This window comes from Calidris pugnax, unplaced genomic scaffold, assembly GCF_001431845.1.
Source record: "Calidris pugnax isolate Ruff unplaced genomic scaffold, ASM143184v1 scaffold123, whole genome shotgun sequence".
Taxonomy (NCBI): domain Eukaryota; kingdom Metazoa; phylum Chordata; class Aves; order Charadriiformes; family Scolopacidae; genus Calidris; species Calidris pugnax.
The window spans coordinates 1,394,503-1,411,442 of record NW_015090876.1 but is presented as its reverse complement, the minus strand read 5'-3'; the positions used below and the strand labels follow the sequence as shown (position 1 = coordinate 1,411,442).

General features: G+C 39.8%; 1 protein-coding gene across 1 annotated transcript; it reads left to right on the top strand.

Annotated features, from left to right (window-relative positions):
• Positions 1–4,122: 4,122 nt before the first annotated feature.
• On the top strand, positions 4,123–16,940 carry EIF3B (eukaryotic translation initiation factor 3 subunit B). The gene is made up of 19 exons (XM_014946195.1): positions 4,123–4,138; positions 4,636–4,828; positions 5,547–5,666; positions 5,755–5,812; positions 6,463–6,591; positions 7,903–8,060; positions 9,054–9,185; positions 9,295–9,361; positions 10,171–10,217; positions 10,488–10,698; positions 11,275–11,347; positions 11,713–11,835; positions 12,330–12,408; positions 12,808–12,946; positions 13,416–13,541; positions 14,056–14,133; positions 14,632–14,740; positions 15,243–15,358; positions 16,358–16,940. Exons 1-18 carry the CDS (start codon positions 4,123–4,125, stop codon positions 15,344–15,346), a joined length of 1,962 nt encoding a protein of 653 aa, XP_014801681.1. The 3' UTR covers positions 15,347–15,358; positions 16,358–16,940.

Sequence of the window (16,940 nt, the reverse complement as noted above, 5' to 3'; positions counted from 1 at the left end):
GCCTGGTCTGGCCGTGGCGGGGGGAAGCGGGGCCTTGTCCCCCCGTGTCCCCCGGGCCCGGCCGCCGGTTCTTTCCACCCCCTTCCCTCCCCGTCCGCCTTGACAACGGGCTGCCCGTAGCGCTAAGGACACGTCTTCGTGGCAGCAGCCTTTGTGGAATGAGCCTTCCGGAAGCGGGGCCTTGTCCCCCCGTGTCCCCCGGGCCCGGCCGCCGGTTCTTTCCACCCCCTTCCCTCCCCGTCCGCCTTGGCAACGGGCTGCCCGTAGCGCTAAGGACACGTCTTCGTGGCAGCAGCCTTTTTCTGGCCTGGCCGCCCCCCGGGCGGGTGCTGCTGTTGTTAAAGGCAGGATTAAACTCCCGAGTACCGATCTCCCCGGCGGAGGGGAACCCTCAGCCTGTGTGCTTTCCCTTCCCCTCCGTTAGACACGCTCAAGTGTAAAAACACAAGTTTTTAACTTGGCGACCAGATGTTCGTAAAGTACGTTCCGTCCTTGTGTCCTTTTCACGCATCCAGAGTGAAATCCACAGATAAATGTAGGGTTTGAGAAGGGTTTAATGCTCGTGAAGATGTGACGTGGGTACTTTGTGACAAGATGAGGTGGAAAAAATTATTTTTGGCAGTTGAAAATTCAGACGGAGGCTCTTTTAAAAGTAGTGGATATTGACTGCTGCAAAATGGCTAACTGATAATTATGGGAATACCTAGTTTTAGCATGCAGGAGCCATAACTATTTTAATACTTTTCAGGTAAATCTTTCTAGGTAAATCGTCTCAGTTGTTGAATAGCACTTATTTTGCCAATGCTTGTTCTAGCATATGTGCTGTTGTGGGGTCTTACATGCTTAGATCCTCCATGTTATAGGCTCTTACATTCCATGTGTCCAAACTGGAAAAATGTTTCTTAGAGCATTTGATAAATTGTTCGTCAGTCAGTGGGTTATTCCAGTTGGGAATGGAATACAGGTGACATATGTGCCTTCTCGTGTTCCAGTCCTGTGTTTAGCTTAATAAAATAGCAGAAAAATATTTTAGATTAAGAAAGTGTTTGCTGTTCTCAATTTAGTAGCCTCTACAGCTCTTTGAACTCGGGTGTTTGTTTCTTAAAAGAGGCTCTGGCAAAACTGTCTGCAAGTATGTAGTTGGATTCTTTTTGTTTAGCTAAGAGTTAGCGTGATATACTGTGTAGGACTATTATGTTCATTTCTGTCTGTTCACAAACTAGGTGCATTTTCCATCCTCACCTGTTTTATTGTTAGGGATTAATTTGGTGACCTTCTCAGCTGTGTGAATAATACAGTGTTAGTAGCTGAATTACAGCGTTAATAAGTTAGTCACTCTTGCTGGTCTGGCTTTCCATCTCTGTGTTACTTCTTGAGCTTCCTTATTGTTTTCCCCTTGTCCTGCTGACTCCACAAGGAGAATGGCAGTCCCTCCATGTCACTGAACCAAGGCTATTTCAATGCTTATAATAATGTTACATCTACAGAACACCTTTGAGCTGGACCAGCTTTAGGTTTGGACCATCTCAGATGCATTACTTCAACCTGTTTTTATCCGCAGTGGTGTTGGTGTGGCTGAGCAGCTGATCCAGCTTCAAGCAGGAGAAGGGATGTGTCAGATAATCACTTAGGTGCAATGAAGCTTTAGTTCAGATAATGATAGTGGTCCTGAAAATATGGCCAGCTGGAGATAGCTGCCTACCCACCACACCCCGCTTTCCTTGTGGGTGGAATAAGAGCTGGCCAAACCAGCTTCTTCCCCTTTGAAGATTTCCTTTGTTCACAATTTTGAATTTAAGGCAGAGAAATGGAACAATGTAGGTATTTGTCTTTAATCTGTTACCCGATAGCGAATGAAAACTGTATTGTATTCTTGCACATGAATCTAAATATGCATTCCTTGGTTTGTCTGTAGGCCTACAAAGTCTTTTGTGAGAAGTGGTTATAAAAAAATGACTAGTAGGGCTAAAAAATTACCCTTTTGTGTATTTTTTTTTTCTTGTAGTCTCTGTGGAGGTGTCCTTGTGGGACATGCTTTCATTTTATACACAGGGAAGAATTTAAGATAGGGGATTATTGGGTAAATAAGAAATTTGCATATTACTTTACGGTAATATCAGATATTTAAATTCATCCTTTCAATCTTTACAATTATTGTAGGTGTAGCAGGCACTTCACTGCACGTGTTCTAAATCCTGGGCAAGTGATTACCCATCCACGGGTTCAGTGTGTTGTCTGCTACCCAGAGAATGGCTTATTCCTGAAAGATTATCTCGAGGTCCAGTAAATATTAGAAAGTTCCCTTGCAGCACTTGTTTGTGGTGGTCTCTTCTGGATCTGTAACAATTTGAGTCAGCTTTCAACTTGACAGCAAAAAGTTAAAGGGGGAAGGGAAGGTGGTCCAAAATACCTTTGGCGGTAACTTAAACCACTTTTAGTCTGTGTGGTAGGAAATACTGTCTATGGAGTGATTCCTTATCTGCTGGACTTTTGAAATAAATCAGGTTGTTGCTGTATGTTCCATTTTTCTTCTACTTCTTTGCCAACCTGTTTGTTTCAAACAGAGCTCTTGAAGTTGTCATGGTCTGTGACTGTGCTTATTGGGACTGATGTCTCATCTTCCTGTCAAGTATTTTGCTCATCCTCATTGACCTGTATGGTTTGGTGCTATCAGAATATCTGTTGTTAGCTCTGGGGGGTTTAATTAACTTTTCCTGTGCTCAACTTTCTCATTTCCCATTTTGCAGTGTGCTGCTCTCTGCTAAAGTGCTCTCTTCTAACCTGTTTCTTAAACATTCACTTCTAGCAAGTCCTGCTGCTCTTCTGTAACCTTTGCATTGTACACTCTTTGCTGAGTATTTGACTCTCTCTGAAGCATAAACGTGGTCTTAGCCCTTACTGAGCAGTTGCTACAAGCTGGGAAATAGTCGTTATAAATGGGAGAAGTTTGTGGGTATAATCTGAAGTGTGCAGAGTAAGTATAATGATGTAACACTGAGGTTTATTCCTCTATACCTCAGCTTGCTTTAGTTGCTACCATTAATAGTAGGTTTTCACAATTTATGGATCTTTGTTTTCATTATACATTAGGGTCTTTTAACTTTTTATTTGTAGTTCTTATGTGCACACGGAGAGTGTCTTTGAGTTATAAATACTACAACCAACCCTCTTCTGTGAGTACTCCATAATCTTGGTGGTTGTAGCATCTGCTTATGCATAAACGTTTGTGAAGCATCTTGCCCCAAATCAATTGAAAGCTTCACATGTAAGAACCTGTTGAAGCTTGAAGTTCAAGAAGGCCAAGCGTTTTTGGTTTGAAATTCCAAGTAAGCGTGTTCTTCACAGCTAGAAGTATTTCCAGTGCTGTTTCTGGGCAGAAAAATTTATAGAATTCCAAACCCAGCTAAATTCTGTAAAAATATCTTCAAAATGTCAATACATCTAACATCCTTTTTCATTTGTTCTCATATTTTAGATGTTTCTGTATGTGTTTGCCTTCTTTTTTTTGATCTGTGAATGCTATGTATAGTCTGACTTCCCCAGTTTATGTTCTGATTTAGAAATACAGCAGCATGCACTTATTTTCTGTCTAGTCTTGCGTTTTATAGTGGTCTTCACATGAACTTAAAACTTGTATATATGCATGTGTATTTTTCCTGTTTACATGCCATGTGTGCAGCTCCCATTCATTTCAGCACATTTGTGCCTTTTCTACACAACTTATAGGTGTACTTTGTGCTTTTTAACTGGTTTTATCCCGGAGTGGTATATAAGCCACAGCTCCAGAGTTACAATCCTTCTGAATCTTCACCCTTCTGTGTGTGGGAGACTTCAACCCTGCTGTGAGCAATCCCTTCCCAGTAGAAAGAAGCTTGAAACTGACAGTGCAGGGACTGAACAAACCATCTCACCAGCAAGTACTCTCAAAGTTTGTCAGATGATACAGGAAAGGGGATTAGTGTGGCTGAAGAATATCCAGAGTATGAAAAGGTGTATGCTTGTCTTCACTTGCTGTGTGCTAAAATACGGCTTTACGTTTCTTGTCTTAGACCTTCATTTCTGTGTTTAATTAAAGGTTTAGAGAGCGTGTGAGTTCTCAAACATAATTATACTGATGCTAAGATGTGCGGAGCTTCCAGTATGGCAGATAGTTTTGAATTATGCTAAAACTCTTGTAATGTGGGAGGGAGGTACATGTTACATTTCTTTTTCTTGAAGTCATCTGGCTCTAATTTGAGCAAGACTACTAATCAGAGCTTGAGCAGTAAATCTTATAGTTGCCTGCTCTACTGACAGTTTTGAGGACTTTGTGAGCCAGTTACAACTCCTGAGACAAGCTAATAGTGTGCATGTTGATGTCCTCAATGTAAGGTATTTCTTTAAGAAAGATTTCAAGAGTTGACTGCTTGAAGTTTGTTGAGAAACTGCATAATTGTGCCTCTTAGCAAGGAAGTGTTGTTGGAGTTGTTCAATTGTTTCTCTGGTAGCATCTTCATTCACTACCGAGTTTCTTGAATCATTTTCCTGAAATTTGAATTCTGCCTCTTCCCTTATCACTATTCTTTTCATCTTTCTGTCTTCCTCCTCAGTGATGTAGACCGATCCCTTAGTTTCTTGTCTGCTTTTTCTTTACAGAATTACTTGGTGATATACTGAAAGACCAGCCGCAGGAAGCAGATGGAATTGACTCGGTGATCGTCGTGGATAACGTTCCCCAGGTCGGACCGGACCGGCTTGAGAAACTGAAGAATGTCATCCACAAAATATTTTCCAAGTTTGGTAAAATTATCAACGAATTTTATCCAGAAGCAGATGGGAAGACAAAAGGGTAAGTCATGATTACTGTGTTAGTGTGGTTGGAGTAGCATATATTCCTGAGTTTGGGAAGAATTCGTAGTTTAGAAAGCGTTTGTTGTCTCTCTCTGAGGCAGTATCTGACCTGATTACTGTGTTAGTGTGGTTGGAGTAGCAAATATTGCTGAGTTTGGGAAGAATTCATAGTTTAGAAAGCGCTCGTGCCTCTCTCTGAGGCAGCATCTGACAGTCTTCAGGATACTGTTAATTTTAAGTCTGTTGGGCTACGAGCTTGATTGCATTAGTGGCAAGAAGCTGAATTATATTCAGTGTAATTGGAAAACAAGAGGTGCTTTGAGATGCCTATAACAGCAAGGCTTACAGTTTCTAAAGATGATCTGTCATTCAGCTGGAAGAGCTGCCTGCTTAACTTTCCTGTTACTCACTCTTGCTGCTGTTCTGTGTGGCACTGAACTTGCAATCATCACTTGGTCTGGCCCATTTATGGAAGGGATATCAGTTTAATTCAGGTCAAGCCCCTACAGCTGAAAATTGTGCAAAAATGGAGATTAATTGTTTCTGACCCTAATTGGCTGGGGGCAAGATGAGAAGTTGTTTTGTAGATGCTCCGTACTGAGTTCTTCATTCATCCCCACTGTTTCTTTTTAATTTTATTTATTTGGTTTCTTTTTTATTATGAGCCTGTTACATAGTCAGTGATTATTTCCTACCTTCACCTTCCTTCATTGTAGGTACATCTTTCTGGAGTACATGTCTCCGTCCCACGCGGTGGATGCGGTGAAGAATGCAGATGGATACAAGCTGGACAAACAGCACACTTTCAGAGTCAACCTTTTCACAGACTTTGATAAGTGAGTGCAGCTGTGGGGTATATCTCTAGATTTGGGGCTTCTAATCAAGTACCTGCACAGAGTGTAACCAATGGAATTGCTTTTTCAGGTACATGACAATCAGTGATGAATGGGAAATCCCTGAGAAACAGCCATTTAAGGATTTGGTAAGGATGTTTTTTGGAAAAGTAGAAAAGAATATTCAGTATAATATGAAATGATTAATTAATTGCTGCAGTGTTGATATAAAATAGAAACGATGTGTTAATAGTGGTGTTATAAGTAGCAGTAGTGATCATGTGCTCCTGTTTCATCATTCTCACTGTCATGAAGTGACAGGAACAACTGAGTGGTTCTGCTTAGTAGTTTCCACACACAGTAAAACTTAAGAGTCAACAATGATTTTTGCACAAGTTATTAAAAAATAGAATTTTGAAAGCATCTTCTCATTTTTTTAGTGTTTGAGGCAAACTTCTGTGTGTGTTATCACTAGCTTTGTAAAAAGGCCTGTGGAGGAAGGGGTAGTTTAACAACGACCAAACTCTGAGAAATCCCTTAAGTTATTTTAGTTAAGAAATGTTAAACATTATCAAACCACCTTGAAGGTCCACCTGTTTATAATCTGTTATCTTAACATCCAGTAACCTGTAGTTTCAAATACTTAATTTCACTTTAAAAACTTGTTTTCAGTGTTAAGACTCTGAAGTTGCACACTCTGTGTAAGACCAGCTTCCACCTGCCAAGTAGATATTAACTGAGGGAACTTTTCTTCTCAGCTTGACTCATCAATAATCTTCTTTGCTTCTGTTTTTCTTAGGGGAATCTACGATACTGGTTGGAAGATCCTGATTGTAGGGATCAGTACAGTGTGATCTTTGAGTCAGGAGACCGGACCTCCATTTTTTGGAATGACATCAAGGAACCTGTTCAAATTGAGGACAGAGCAGTGAGTGTCCTGGAAGTGCTGTACATTGCAGATATGCTGTCAGTCTCATTCACTTTATGACATTTCTGGTTTTTAATTTAAAAAAAGGAAAAAAAAGATATTTTTCCCCATTGCTGAAATACTTGTTGCTTCCTTCTGAAGAAGAGTGGTGAAATTGCGTCCTTTAGAATTAGCTGCTTAGGTAAAACAAGTATGGAGCTAACTTGTTTATGGTGGGGTTTTTTTTCACCTGGTCCATAATGCCTATTAACTGCCTTCATCTGTATATTATATGTGATTCAAAAAGACCTGAAAATGCAACGTCAGAGTTTGAGGAGTAGTACTGTTCATTAGAGCTGAGTATGTGCTTGAGTATGCTGTTCTGATGGCTTTTTGCTGACCGCAGAGGTGCAGAAGAGGAATAGCTGGTTTGGTAATAGCATATAAAAGGAAGAGTTAGTCTGCCTGGCTGCTGCAGGCAGTTGACTTGCTGAGAACTGTTGGTACCCAGAAGCATTTTCTTTAATAACCATTCTGCATTAGGGTAGAAAGAAGTTGGCTTTGGGATGATGAGTAATTTTGCTCATCGCCGTGGTCTATATTGCTGATATCTCTCTAATTGGCTGAAGGTCAAGAGCTGTATTGTTAAGAAATTTGAAATACTTACCCTTACTTCTAAGAAGAGTATGTTCTTTCCAGGACTGAAAGACAACAGAGAAACCCAGGCCTGTTAGGTGGGTTTAATTGTTACTATACAAAGGTTGTCACTGCACCTGGAAAATGTTTTTGGTGATCAGTAAGTTGAAAACATTTCAATTGACAATTTTCAACCTGAAGAATAAGTATTGTGCATTATGTGCATGAAATTAAACTCTACAACTAGTCCAAGGGCTCACTAATTCCGAGATCTTCACTTAGTAAGTGGACTTGTAAAATGTGATGCTACAAGCCATACACTTAACTCTTTCCCTTTTAGAGGAATCCGGCATGAAATTAAATATTTGCATATACTTTTTTTTTTTATTAAATCCAGCGATGGACAGAAACCTACGTCCGTTGGTCCCCAGCACCTGGAAAATGTTTTTGGTGATCAGTAAGTTGAAAACATTTCAATTGACAATTTTCAACCTGAAGAATAAGTATTGTGCATTATGTGCATGAAATTAAACTCTACAACTAGTCCAAGGGCTCACTAATTCCGAGATCTTCACTTAGTAAGTGGACTTGTAAAATGTGATGCTACAAGCCATACACTTAACTCTTTCCCTTTTAGAGGAATCCAGCATGAAATTAAATATTTGCATATTCTTTTTTTTTTTTTTTTAAATCCAGCGGTGGACAGAAACCTACGTCCGTTGGTCCCCGAAGGGCACTTACTTGGCTACGTTCCACCAGCGAGGCATCGCGCTTTGGGGTGGAGAGAAGTTCAAGCAGATTCAAAGGTTTAGTCACCAGGGAGTGCAGCTTATTGACTTCTCGCCCTGTGAAAGGTACGGAGTGTGGCATTGGTCTGGAGGAAGGGATCAAAAGCACGAAGCGCCCACGTTCTGGCTGTTGTGCTTTAAAATCTCATGTGGTTGGGGTCTTCCATTCTCCTTTGCCTTTGGAAGTACTGCTTTTCATGCATAAATCCTTCTTAGAATGAGTGAAGCTCTGCCTGGCTTTTCTTTCCCTTCAGGAAAGATGCTTAACGTGATCTGGAATAATTGCTCTACAAAACTGAGCTGACAAGTTTCATCAAAGACATTATTATCCCATGGGAGAAGACTCTTTAGTTGGATGGGGTGTCTGTAGTGTTAAGATTTCTAGTTCTCTGAAAAGTTTCAGTTTTGCTGAGTAGCATCCTCCAAATCTGTAGTACTGAAATGAATTCCTTAAGCCTTCTAGTATTATAATCTCTCTCTATATATATATAGACTTTATTATATAGACATTATAGACCTCTGTAGGGAAGGCTAAAATAATTTCAGGACTGAGCTGCATCTTGTTTTGCTAGTTTTCTAGTAACATATTTGGAAGCAATTAGGTTTTATGTTTTATTGCATTAAAGAAAGGTTATTTATTAGGTTTTATGTTTTATTGCATTAAAGAAAGATTATTTATCTTTAACAGGAGAAGTCTAGCATACCTATAGTTCAGGTTGGCGAAGTTCAAGGGATTTATATTCAGTTTGAGATCAATGATATTCTTGTGACAAAACTATGCAGTAGGTAACAGCGCATTTGGCAAGTTCCCCTCTCGTAACAGCAATATGGGAAGACTTGCACATAAATCTAGAATATTTTCAGCCAGAGGGATGCCAGGGAAATGCTGTGCCTTGGAAGCTTTCTCCCCCTCTATCATACTGTTCTTATTTCTTCCTCCTCTCCAAAAAATTCCATTTGGGAAGCTGCTGTTTGAAAGTGCGTTGCATTTAAATATGATTTGGGTGAAAGCCTGCTTGTACTGACACATTAGATGAAGTTTCATTCTTTCTTTTGTAGGTATTTAGTGACCTTCAGCCCTTTGATGGACACGCAGGATGACCCTCAGGCCATTATCATCTGGGATATTTTGACTGGGCAAAAGAAGCGAGGGTTCCACTGTGAAAACTCAGCTCACTGGCCTATTTTTAAGTAGGTTGAGAAACAGAATTAGAATAGAGAGAACAAGTAGTCCCAGACCCCATTTAATAAAAAGGCAGTTTGTATCTAATACTGTTTTTTTTTCTTTTTACTTGCTTAGATGGAGTCATGATGGTAAATTCTTTGCTCGAATGACTTCAGATACCCTCAGCATCTACGAAACACCTGTAAGTTCTTGCTGGTTTTTACATAACGTTGCAATGTCAGTCTTTCCCATGGTATCTATTTTAAAGGATACATTTTAATAATACACTGCAGAGCTGGGCTTGAAAAAGGAGAAATCCATTTGCTCTCGTTTTGTTCATCCCTGGGTGAAAAACTTGAGCTGAGTCTGACAGTAAATTTCATAGCACACTTCTAGAAGGGCCAGACAGGTCAATTTTGTCCTTCCCTGGGTGAAAAACTTGAGCTGAGTCTGACAGTAAATTTCATAGCACACTTCTAGAAGGGCTAGACACGTCAATATACTACTTAAAAGAGTCAATAAAATCAAAGTTATGGGATGCCTCCCAGCTCTTGGTAGCAGATGAGTGCCAAAGAAGGGCCAGACAGGTCAATATACTACTTAAAAGAGTCAATAAAATCAGAGTTATGTGATGCCTCCCACTCTCAGTAGCAGATGAGTGCCATAGTACCCCAAACTCACTATAAATTGCAGCCTAATCTAGTCTGTTTTGCTTTTTCATCATAATTCAGGCTGCTGTACTCATTCATTCTGTACAGCAATTTTTATTTTATTTGTAATTGTGGTATACATCTGTTCATAATAAAAATCTGCTGTACTCATTCATTCTGTACAGCAATTTTATTTTATTTGTAATTGTGGTATACATCTGTTCTTAATAAAAAAAATAGGGATACAGGGTCTCTGTAAGCTGTACAAGCTTTCCTAGTTTATGTGCTCAATAAGAGTAGAAGGTGTGTGTGTAAACACAAGAATGTTACTAACTGGAATATTCATGCCTTTCTCTTTTAGTCTATGGGTTTGTTGGACAAAAAAAGCTTGAAAATCACTGGGATACGGTGAGTATTCCTTTGTAAAGGTGTAACCCATACTCTTTAGTGTAATGTGTTGTTTTGATAACATTTGTCATCTAGCAAGTTACAATAGCAGATTAAAAATCTGTTCTGGTATGATATGTGTAAGGCTATTAAATTGCTTGTTTGTATCTATTTATTATTGAGGGCTGATACTTCTCTGCAACATTTGGACACAATGATGAAAAATGGTTTCTGCCTGTAGTATCTATAACTAAAAATTAAAATGGCCTATTTTTAACTTTCTTCCTGCAGAGACTTCTCGTGGTCTCCAGGTGGTAACATAATTGCTTTCTGGGTGCCTGAGGACAAAGACATCCCAGCAAGAGTGACTTTGATGCAGCTGCCTTCCAGACAAGAAATTCGTGTGCGGAATTTGTTCAACGTGGTGGATTGTAAACTCCACTGGCAGAAGAACGGGGATTACCTGTGTGTGAAGGTGGACAGGACTCCCAAAGGCACACAGGTTTGTGGGTTCTGGTTAAAGCCATAAAACTCCATTCTATCTCATGCTGACACCTCGTTTTCTTACAGTACTGACCTTTAAAGGAGACAGTGTAAATTATGTGATGTCAAAGCTATTTTTTGTTTTAATTTGAGGCATGTGGAGAGCAAAATGTATGTAATATTTGCATCCAAGATTTGCTTTGCCTTTAGTGGCGTCTTGAACTTGGGTTGAGAGCTCTGTGCCTCACCTCTCTTCCTGCTCCTTGTTAAGTAGTTGTTCAACAACCCACAGGTCACCGTGCACAATGTGCCATATGTTTATCTGTCTTAATTACACTTCGTAACAATCTGAAAAGAAACAAATGCTTTTGTGCAATTCTTCAGTTACGCTTTATCAGAACAGAAACATCTAGAATGTGCTCACTGATGAGCTATACAGTATTTATCTGCTCTCATTAAAGAAACAAATCCTGACTCTGTCTCTCATCCTGCATCCTGACAGGCTAATTGTGTAGTTGTCCTTCTGTGCCTAACGATAAAATTATTTGCTCTGCTGCCTCTGTGCTGAATAATGAGCTGATCTTGGCCTTTTCAGGGAGTAGTGACCAACTTTGAAATATTCCGAATGAGAGAGAAACAGGTGCCAGTGGACGTGGTGGAAATGAAAGGTAATCCCAAGTATTTCCTTACTTTTGTTCTTTAACTTTTTTGAGTAGAAACTGGCATGTTTCTTTGAAATTCCTGTCAACACGTGACGTAATTAGGAAGCTGAATCTTTTGAGAGGAGCTACACTGTTCATGTTGCAGGGCTTCTTATGTAAAAATGAGAACACTTTTGTTGAAAAATTACAGAACTGAAAGTCTTCTATTAATAAAGATGGTAGGGTTGATAGTATGAGTGTATTCTGTAGCAGATGAGAAGCATTGGAGCTACTGTTTGACTGAAACACTTCCTGTAACTCCCTGCTGGCTTGTGTTGTCTTTTGACAGAGTTTTGACCCCTCTTTTTGGTTTTTTTTTTTTCATTTTACAGAAAGCATCATAGCCTTTGCCTGGGAGCCAAACGGAAGCAAGTTTGCTGTGTTGCATGGAGAAACTCCACGAATTTCAGTTTCTTTTTACCATGTTAAAAACAATGGGAAAATAGAACTCATAAGTAAGTGACTGAAAAACAAGTTAAAAGTGCAGATAGCGAGCATTTTGCATGGCAATAGATGCAGTAAACTCAAAATTGTGGTCCTTTGTGTGGAGAGTATGGTGCTATGCCTGACATCTTGTTCTAGAAATCTTAATTCTCTGGTGGCAGCAGAACTGTTTTCACTTTGAATCAATCCAGGGTCTGGAGATAAACAGCCAGAATGATTTTGTGGCCTCGGGAAGTTCATCTGAGATGATAGTACAGACTTGGCTCGCTTTAAGATAAAATTTATCCCCAAGTTAGGTGTTGGGATCCTCTGACAGTCTTCTCTTAATTTTTCTGCCAGCTTTGGATGTTCTGGTGCTGCTGGGTTTTGTCTTTAGAAGTGTAGAGCCAAGGGCTGTTGTTAGAATTTGCTTGCACAGTTCAGAAATATCTTCAGGAATGGGTGGAGTTGGCTGCTTGTGAGCTAGTTGATGGCATTTTAATGAATCTGTCTTGTTTCTTTCCAGAAACATTTGACAAACAGCAGGCAAACACGATATTCTGGAGTCCTCAAGGGCAGTTTGTAGTGTTGGCTGGGCTCAGAAGGTGAGTACTGCACAGGTTACTGAACTCCACATCCCTTTTAAGGAGGAGAAAGACCAGAGTACATCAAGAAGTATTTGGTATCTCAGTGAATGTTGCATTACTATGTAATCCTGATACAGCTTTGCAAAGGAAAAGAAGAGATGCAATTTCATAATGTAGTTTAAACAAAATGGGTTAAGGATCACTGAACATAAACAGAAAAGTGTCATTCTTACTTGGATTTTTAAATTTATTTATTTACCATATTGCTTTCTAGCCACAGAGACTGATCTGAGCCTGTGGTTGCCGTGAAAATTTATCTTTGTAGTGAGGACTTATAAAGATGCAGCTTGTGAAATGCCTTTAAAAAAACAAATTACACTGGTGTTTAAAACCATCTGTCTTGTTTTCCCTTTGCAGCATGAACGGTGCCTTAGCATTTGTTGATACATCTGACTGCACCATGATGAACATCGCCGAACACTACACAGCTTCAGATGTGGAGTGGGATCCAACGGGCAGATACATTGTGACTTCTGTCTCTTGGTGGAGTCACAAGGTACTAAGGCTTTTGCTTTTTTTATTTTCCTTTTTCTTTCTCTTCCAGAGATATTGATTAGGAAGAGAAAAAGAACGTCTGTCACTGATCTTATAGCTTGAATCCTGCACCCTGGTGTTTTCTGTGTTAATTTCTGAACATCAGTATGTATCTGGACCGTTAGCTTCACTGATTGTCCAAAATAAGTTCTGGAAGGGCAGTTCATGAGTCTAAACCAAATGTCCTTTTTCTGAATTTTCATTATATCTTTAGTAGTCTGAAACTTTTTCTCCTTGTGGCCCACACAGAACAGCAGGACTTACTGCAGCTGTCAGTACTTTTGCACGGTTCCAGCCACTGGGCTGTAATTTGTCCTGATTCTGTTGACTAACGGTGCTCATTTTATAAAAAAGACCCTTAAAACATAGAGTGAGGACCAGAGTGTTAAGTTGCAGCTTATCTTGACTGAGATGGTGCACTTCTTTTCCAGGTGGACAATGCATATTGGTTATGGACCTTCCAAGGCCGTCTACTTCAGAAAAACAATAAAGACAGGTTCTGTCAGCTTCTCTGGAGACCACGACCAGCCACCTTGCTCAGCGAGGATCAGATAAAGGTAGTGGATTCAAGTGACTCTTCCTCCTGACATTGGTTTGGTGCATACTTGGTTTATTCCTTCTTGAGGATACAGCTTGAACTGGTACAGAATCACACAATTGCCTTTTGCCCTCAATTTGGGAGGGGGAGAAAAATAAAAAAAAACCAAACCCCAAACATATTGCTGTAGGAGACCTCACTTCTGGGAATGACTGCAGATACTAACTGTTCTTTAAGCACAGAATAGAAATGATGACCAGTTGTTCTTACAGTCTGGGTACAGTGAAAAGGCACAGAGAATAACAAAATTGAATTTAGCTGTCCAGACTTTGCTAATTGAATGTGTGCAGAAACATTTGTGATCTGTAAGCCAGGAAGAACAAACAAAATTAGAGTGAAGGGGAATTGCCCAAGAGAGATGTTTTTCAAAAATGCAAAACCTGCTTAGGCCTGCTGGAGGAGTTCTTACAGAATATGGTGGCTTTGATTTCTTGTCTGATATCTCAGTTGAAATACAATTCCCTGTTTTACAGCAAATTAAGAAGGACCTGAAGAAATACTCCAAGATATTTGAACAGAAGGATCGCCTGAGCCAGTCCAAAGCTTCAAAGGCAAGACACTTTTGGAATATAATACTGTAGATTAATTTCTTGTACCCTGTCCTTAGTTATTTTGTAATGGTGATACGGAAGTTTAATTTCCTTTATAACAAACATCCGTGTTCATTTGACTCTAGATATTTAGAGTTAATTTCAATAGGCAGTTCAGACAGATGCTACTAAACTCTCAGGTTAAGCGGTAATTAATCTGGAGAGGCACTGGTGATACCTCAGTGAGCAAAGCCTTTGATTCATACTTGTAGAGTAAAAGTTGTGCAATTTAAACATTAGGAGCCCTGTAAATAAAGCTTTGAGTTCACTTGTGTTAGCCAATCTTTAAGAAAAGCTCTTAAAATTTAAAAGAAAACAGAGATTTTTTGATTATATATAAGAGAGAGATCTTTTTTCTAAGTCAGTAGAGAGTATGTTCATGAGAAACTTGCTAACAACTGCATCCCATGTGGATTTGATTTACTGGGGAGGTTTAATGACCTCTTCCTGTCTCTGTAGGAGCTCGTGGAGAGGAGACGTACGATGATGGAGGAGTTCAGAAAGTACCGCAAGATGGCACAAGAGTTGTACATGGAGCAGAGGAACGAGCGCTTAGAGCTCCGAGGAGGTGAGGCTCACGTTGCACTTGTAAAGACTTGCTGCTCAGTACCTGCTGCTGCTTACAAAATAAATACTTTCTTCTGGGGCTTCATCTGCTGCTTCTCTTCCTCCATTTCCTGCCAAAGCTTGTCCCTTCTTCTCTGAAGGTTATTTATACTCTTCATCCTGAATCATAACAGATTTCTATTTTTTGTTTCATGGGAGAAAGCTCAAATACTGCTGCCAGATTTTGCTATCAATGTTTTACCTCACCTCTTCAAGACAGACACTGGCATGACCTTGAGATAAAACCATGAGATTTATGTGTTGCATTAAACCAGAAAATGTTGTGGTGGGAGACAGTAGTGCTTGTTTGTCACTTAAATCATATAAGGACGTGCTAAATTCATTAAAACACTAAATACCTCTAACTTCACTGCTGGTTAAAGGACTGTTTGTGCCAAGAGCATCAAATCTTTCCCTTGCTGCTGTGTTTGATACATCCAGTGGTAATGTTTTCTCCCTTCCAGGGGTAGACACGGATGAGCTGGACAGCAATGTTGATGACTGGGAGGAGGAGACTGTTGAATTTTTTATCAACGAAGAAATAATTACCCTTGCAGAACCAGAGTAATTAATAAAACTGGTAAGAGGCATACCTCTCAGTAGAGAGAAACTTCTTCTGTCAGCTTTTGCTATAGATCAATAATTTGCTTGGAAAAGTTAGGTTTGTTGCAGGAGAGAATTTGTTATTTTTTGGGTTGGTTTATGTCTTCTCTGTGGCTAAAAGGGACAAACAAAAGCTTTTTTTAATAGTAATCACAGTCAGATTTATGAGCTGGGATTAGCAGAAAACTCTGTGTGTCCTGTCTTCCCAGAGTGCTCAAACCCACAACAGTCAGGGTCAACTTTTAAACACAGTGAATTGCAAACTCTACAGCTCTGTCAGTAGAAAGAATTGTATTTAGTATTAGGTAGAAGTTTTGCCTTTCGGAAGAATTATTGTGTGTTAGTTGAAGACTGGATGGAGTTTAAATACTGTATTGAGGATTATACAACAAGCTGACTGTGGGCTCATACAAATTTGAGTAAATGTTTAAATATCCACACGAACTCTGCTGTCAATTTTCTAGAAATGTGAATTCATAGTGTATATTTGTATGTTGAAAACAGGGTCTATTTTAACCATTGCTGTAGGAAATGTCCTTTGGAGAGCTTGATATGTTTTATTGGGGAGGGAAAAGATATTTTAATAGTGAAGGCACATGGGACTTAAAACCTGGAATGTATTCCTGCTCTGTCATGTTTAGGACTTCACCTAAGGTCCAAGTCACCCAACAGCTCTTCAGCCTCCATATATCTAAGGAGTTAAAGTAAAATTTGAGCAGTACCCATCTTGTACCAGTAGAAAAAATCATAACCTTGATACCTTTGACTGTAGCTGGACCTGGCTTATCTGTGTCCCACACATGGGAGATCTTTTATAGAAAGGAGAGAGAAGCTGCCTTGTGTCTGCATTTAAACAAACATCAGTTTAAGAAAGGGTGAAAAATGTGCTTTTTCAGCAGCATTTGTCTGTGGTAAGGCCGAGCTGTTTGTATAAAAGCACAGGAACTAACTCGCCTCTCTTTTTCCTTTCCTGCAGCACCACCGTTATCTTGTGCTGAAAAGAAGTTCATTCATTTTCAGAAAGTCTACATCAACTTTGGAATTTTTAATCCATATTCTTGCACTCTGGAGGGGTGGATGCACCAGGTTTTCTCCATTCTGACACATTGTAGTGCCTTGAAGCCTTGCTGCCTGCTGCAGCGAGATACTGGAAAGGCGCTGCTTTTAAATTTTTATTCCCTTTTTTTTTTTTTTTTAAGGGTTTGAATTTAATTTTTTTTTTTTTTAAATCCACTACTACCAGTATTTACTTACTGATTCCTGTGCAGTACTTACTCACTGGCAGTTTTTGCCTATTGCCAGGGAGGTGAGATTCATTGGTGCACCTCTGTCTTACACACACACACGATGTTTCTGTTTGAGAACTCTTTCTGTGTCCCGAGTGCATGGACGGGTGTTCCTTTTGTTTGGGGAAAAGTCAACAGAGCTGTTTTTTGGATGATGTGTCTTAGTGTGCTGAAGCAGCACTACAGTGGGCTATATCCTCCTCCTTTCAGATTGTGAAAGGACATCTCCCTCAAAGAGCTGAATATGGAAATAAAAGCAGATCTATACTAAAA

Bases quoted from the DNA above. Each gene is read 5' to 3' on its own strand.
- EIF3B (XM_014946195.1), top strand. The intron at 6,592-7,902 runs GTGAGTGTCCTG...TTTTAAATCCAG, and splicing joins TTCAAATTGAGGACAGAGCA to CGGTGGACAGAAACCTACGT. The intron at 13,542-14,055 runs GTAGTGGATTCA...CCTGTTTTACAG, and splicing joins TCAGCGAGGATCAGATAAAG to CAAATTAAGAAGGACCTGAA.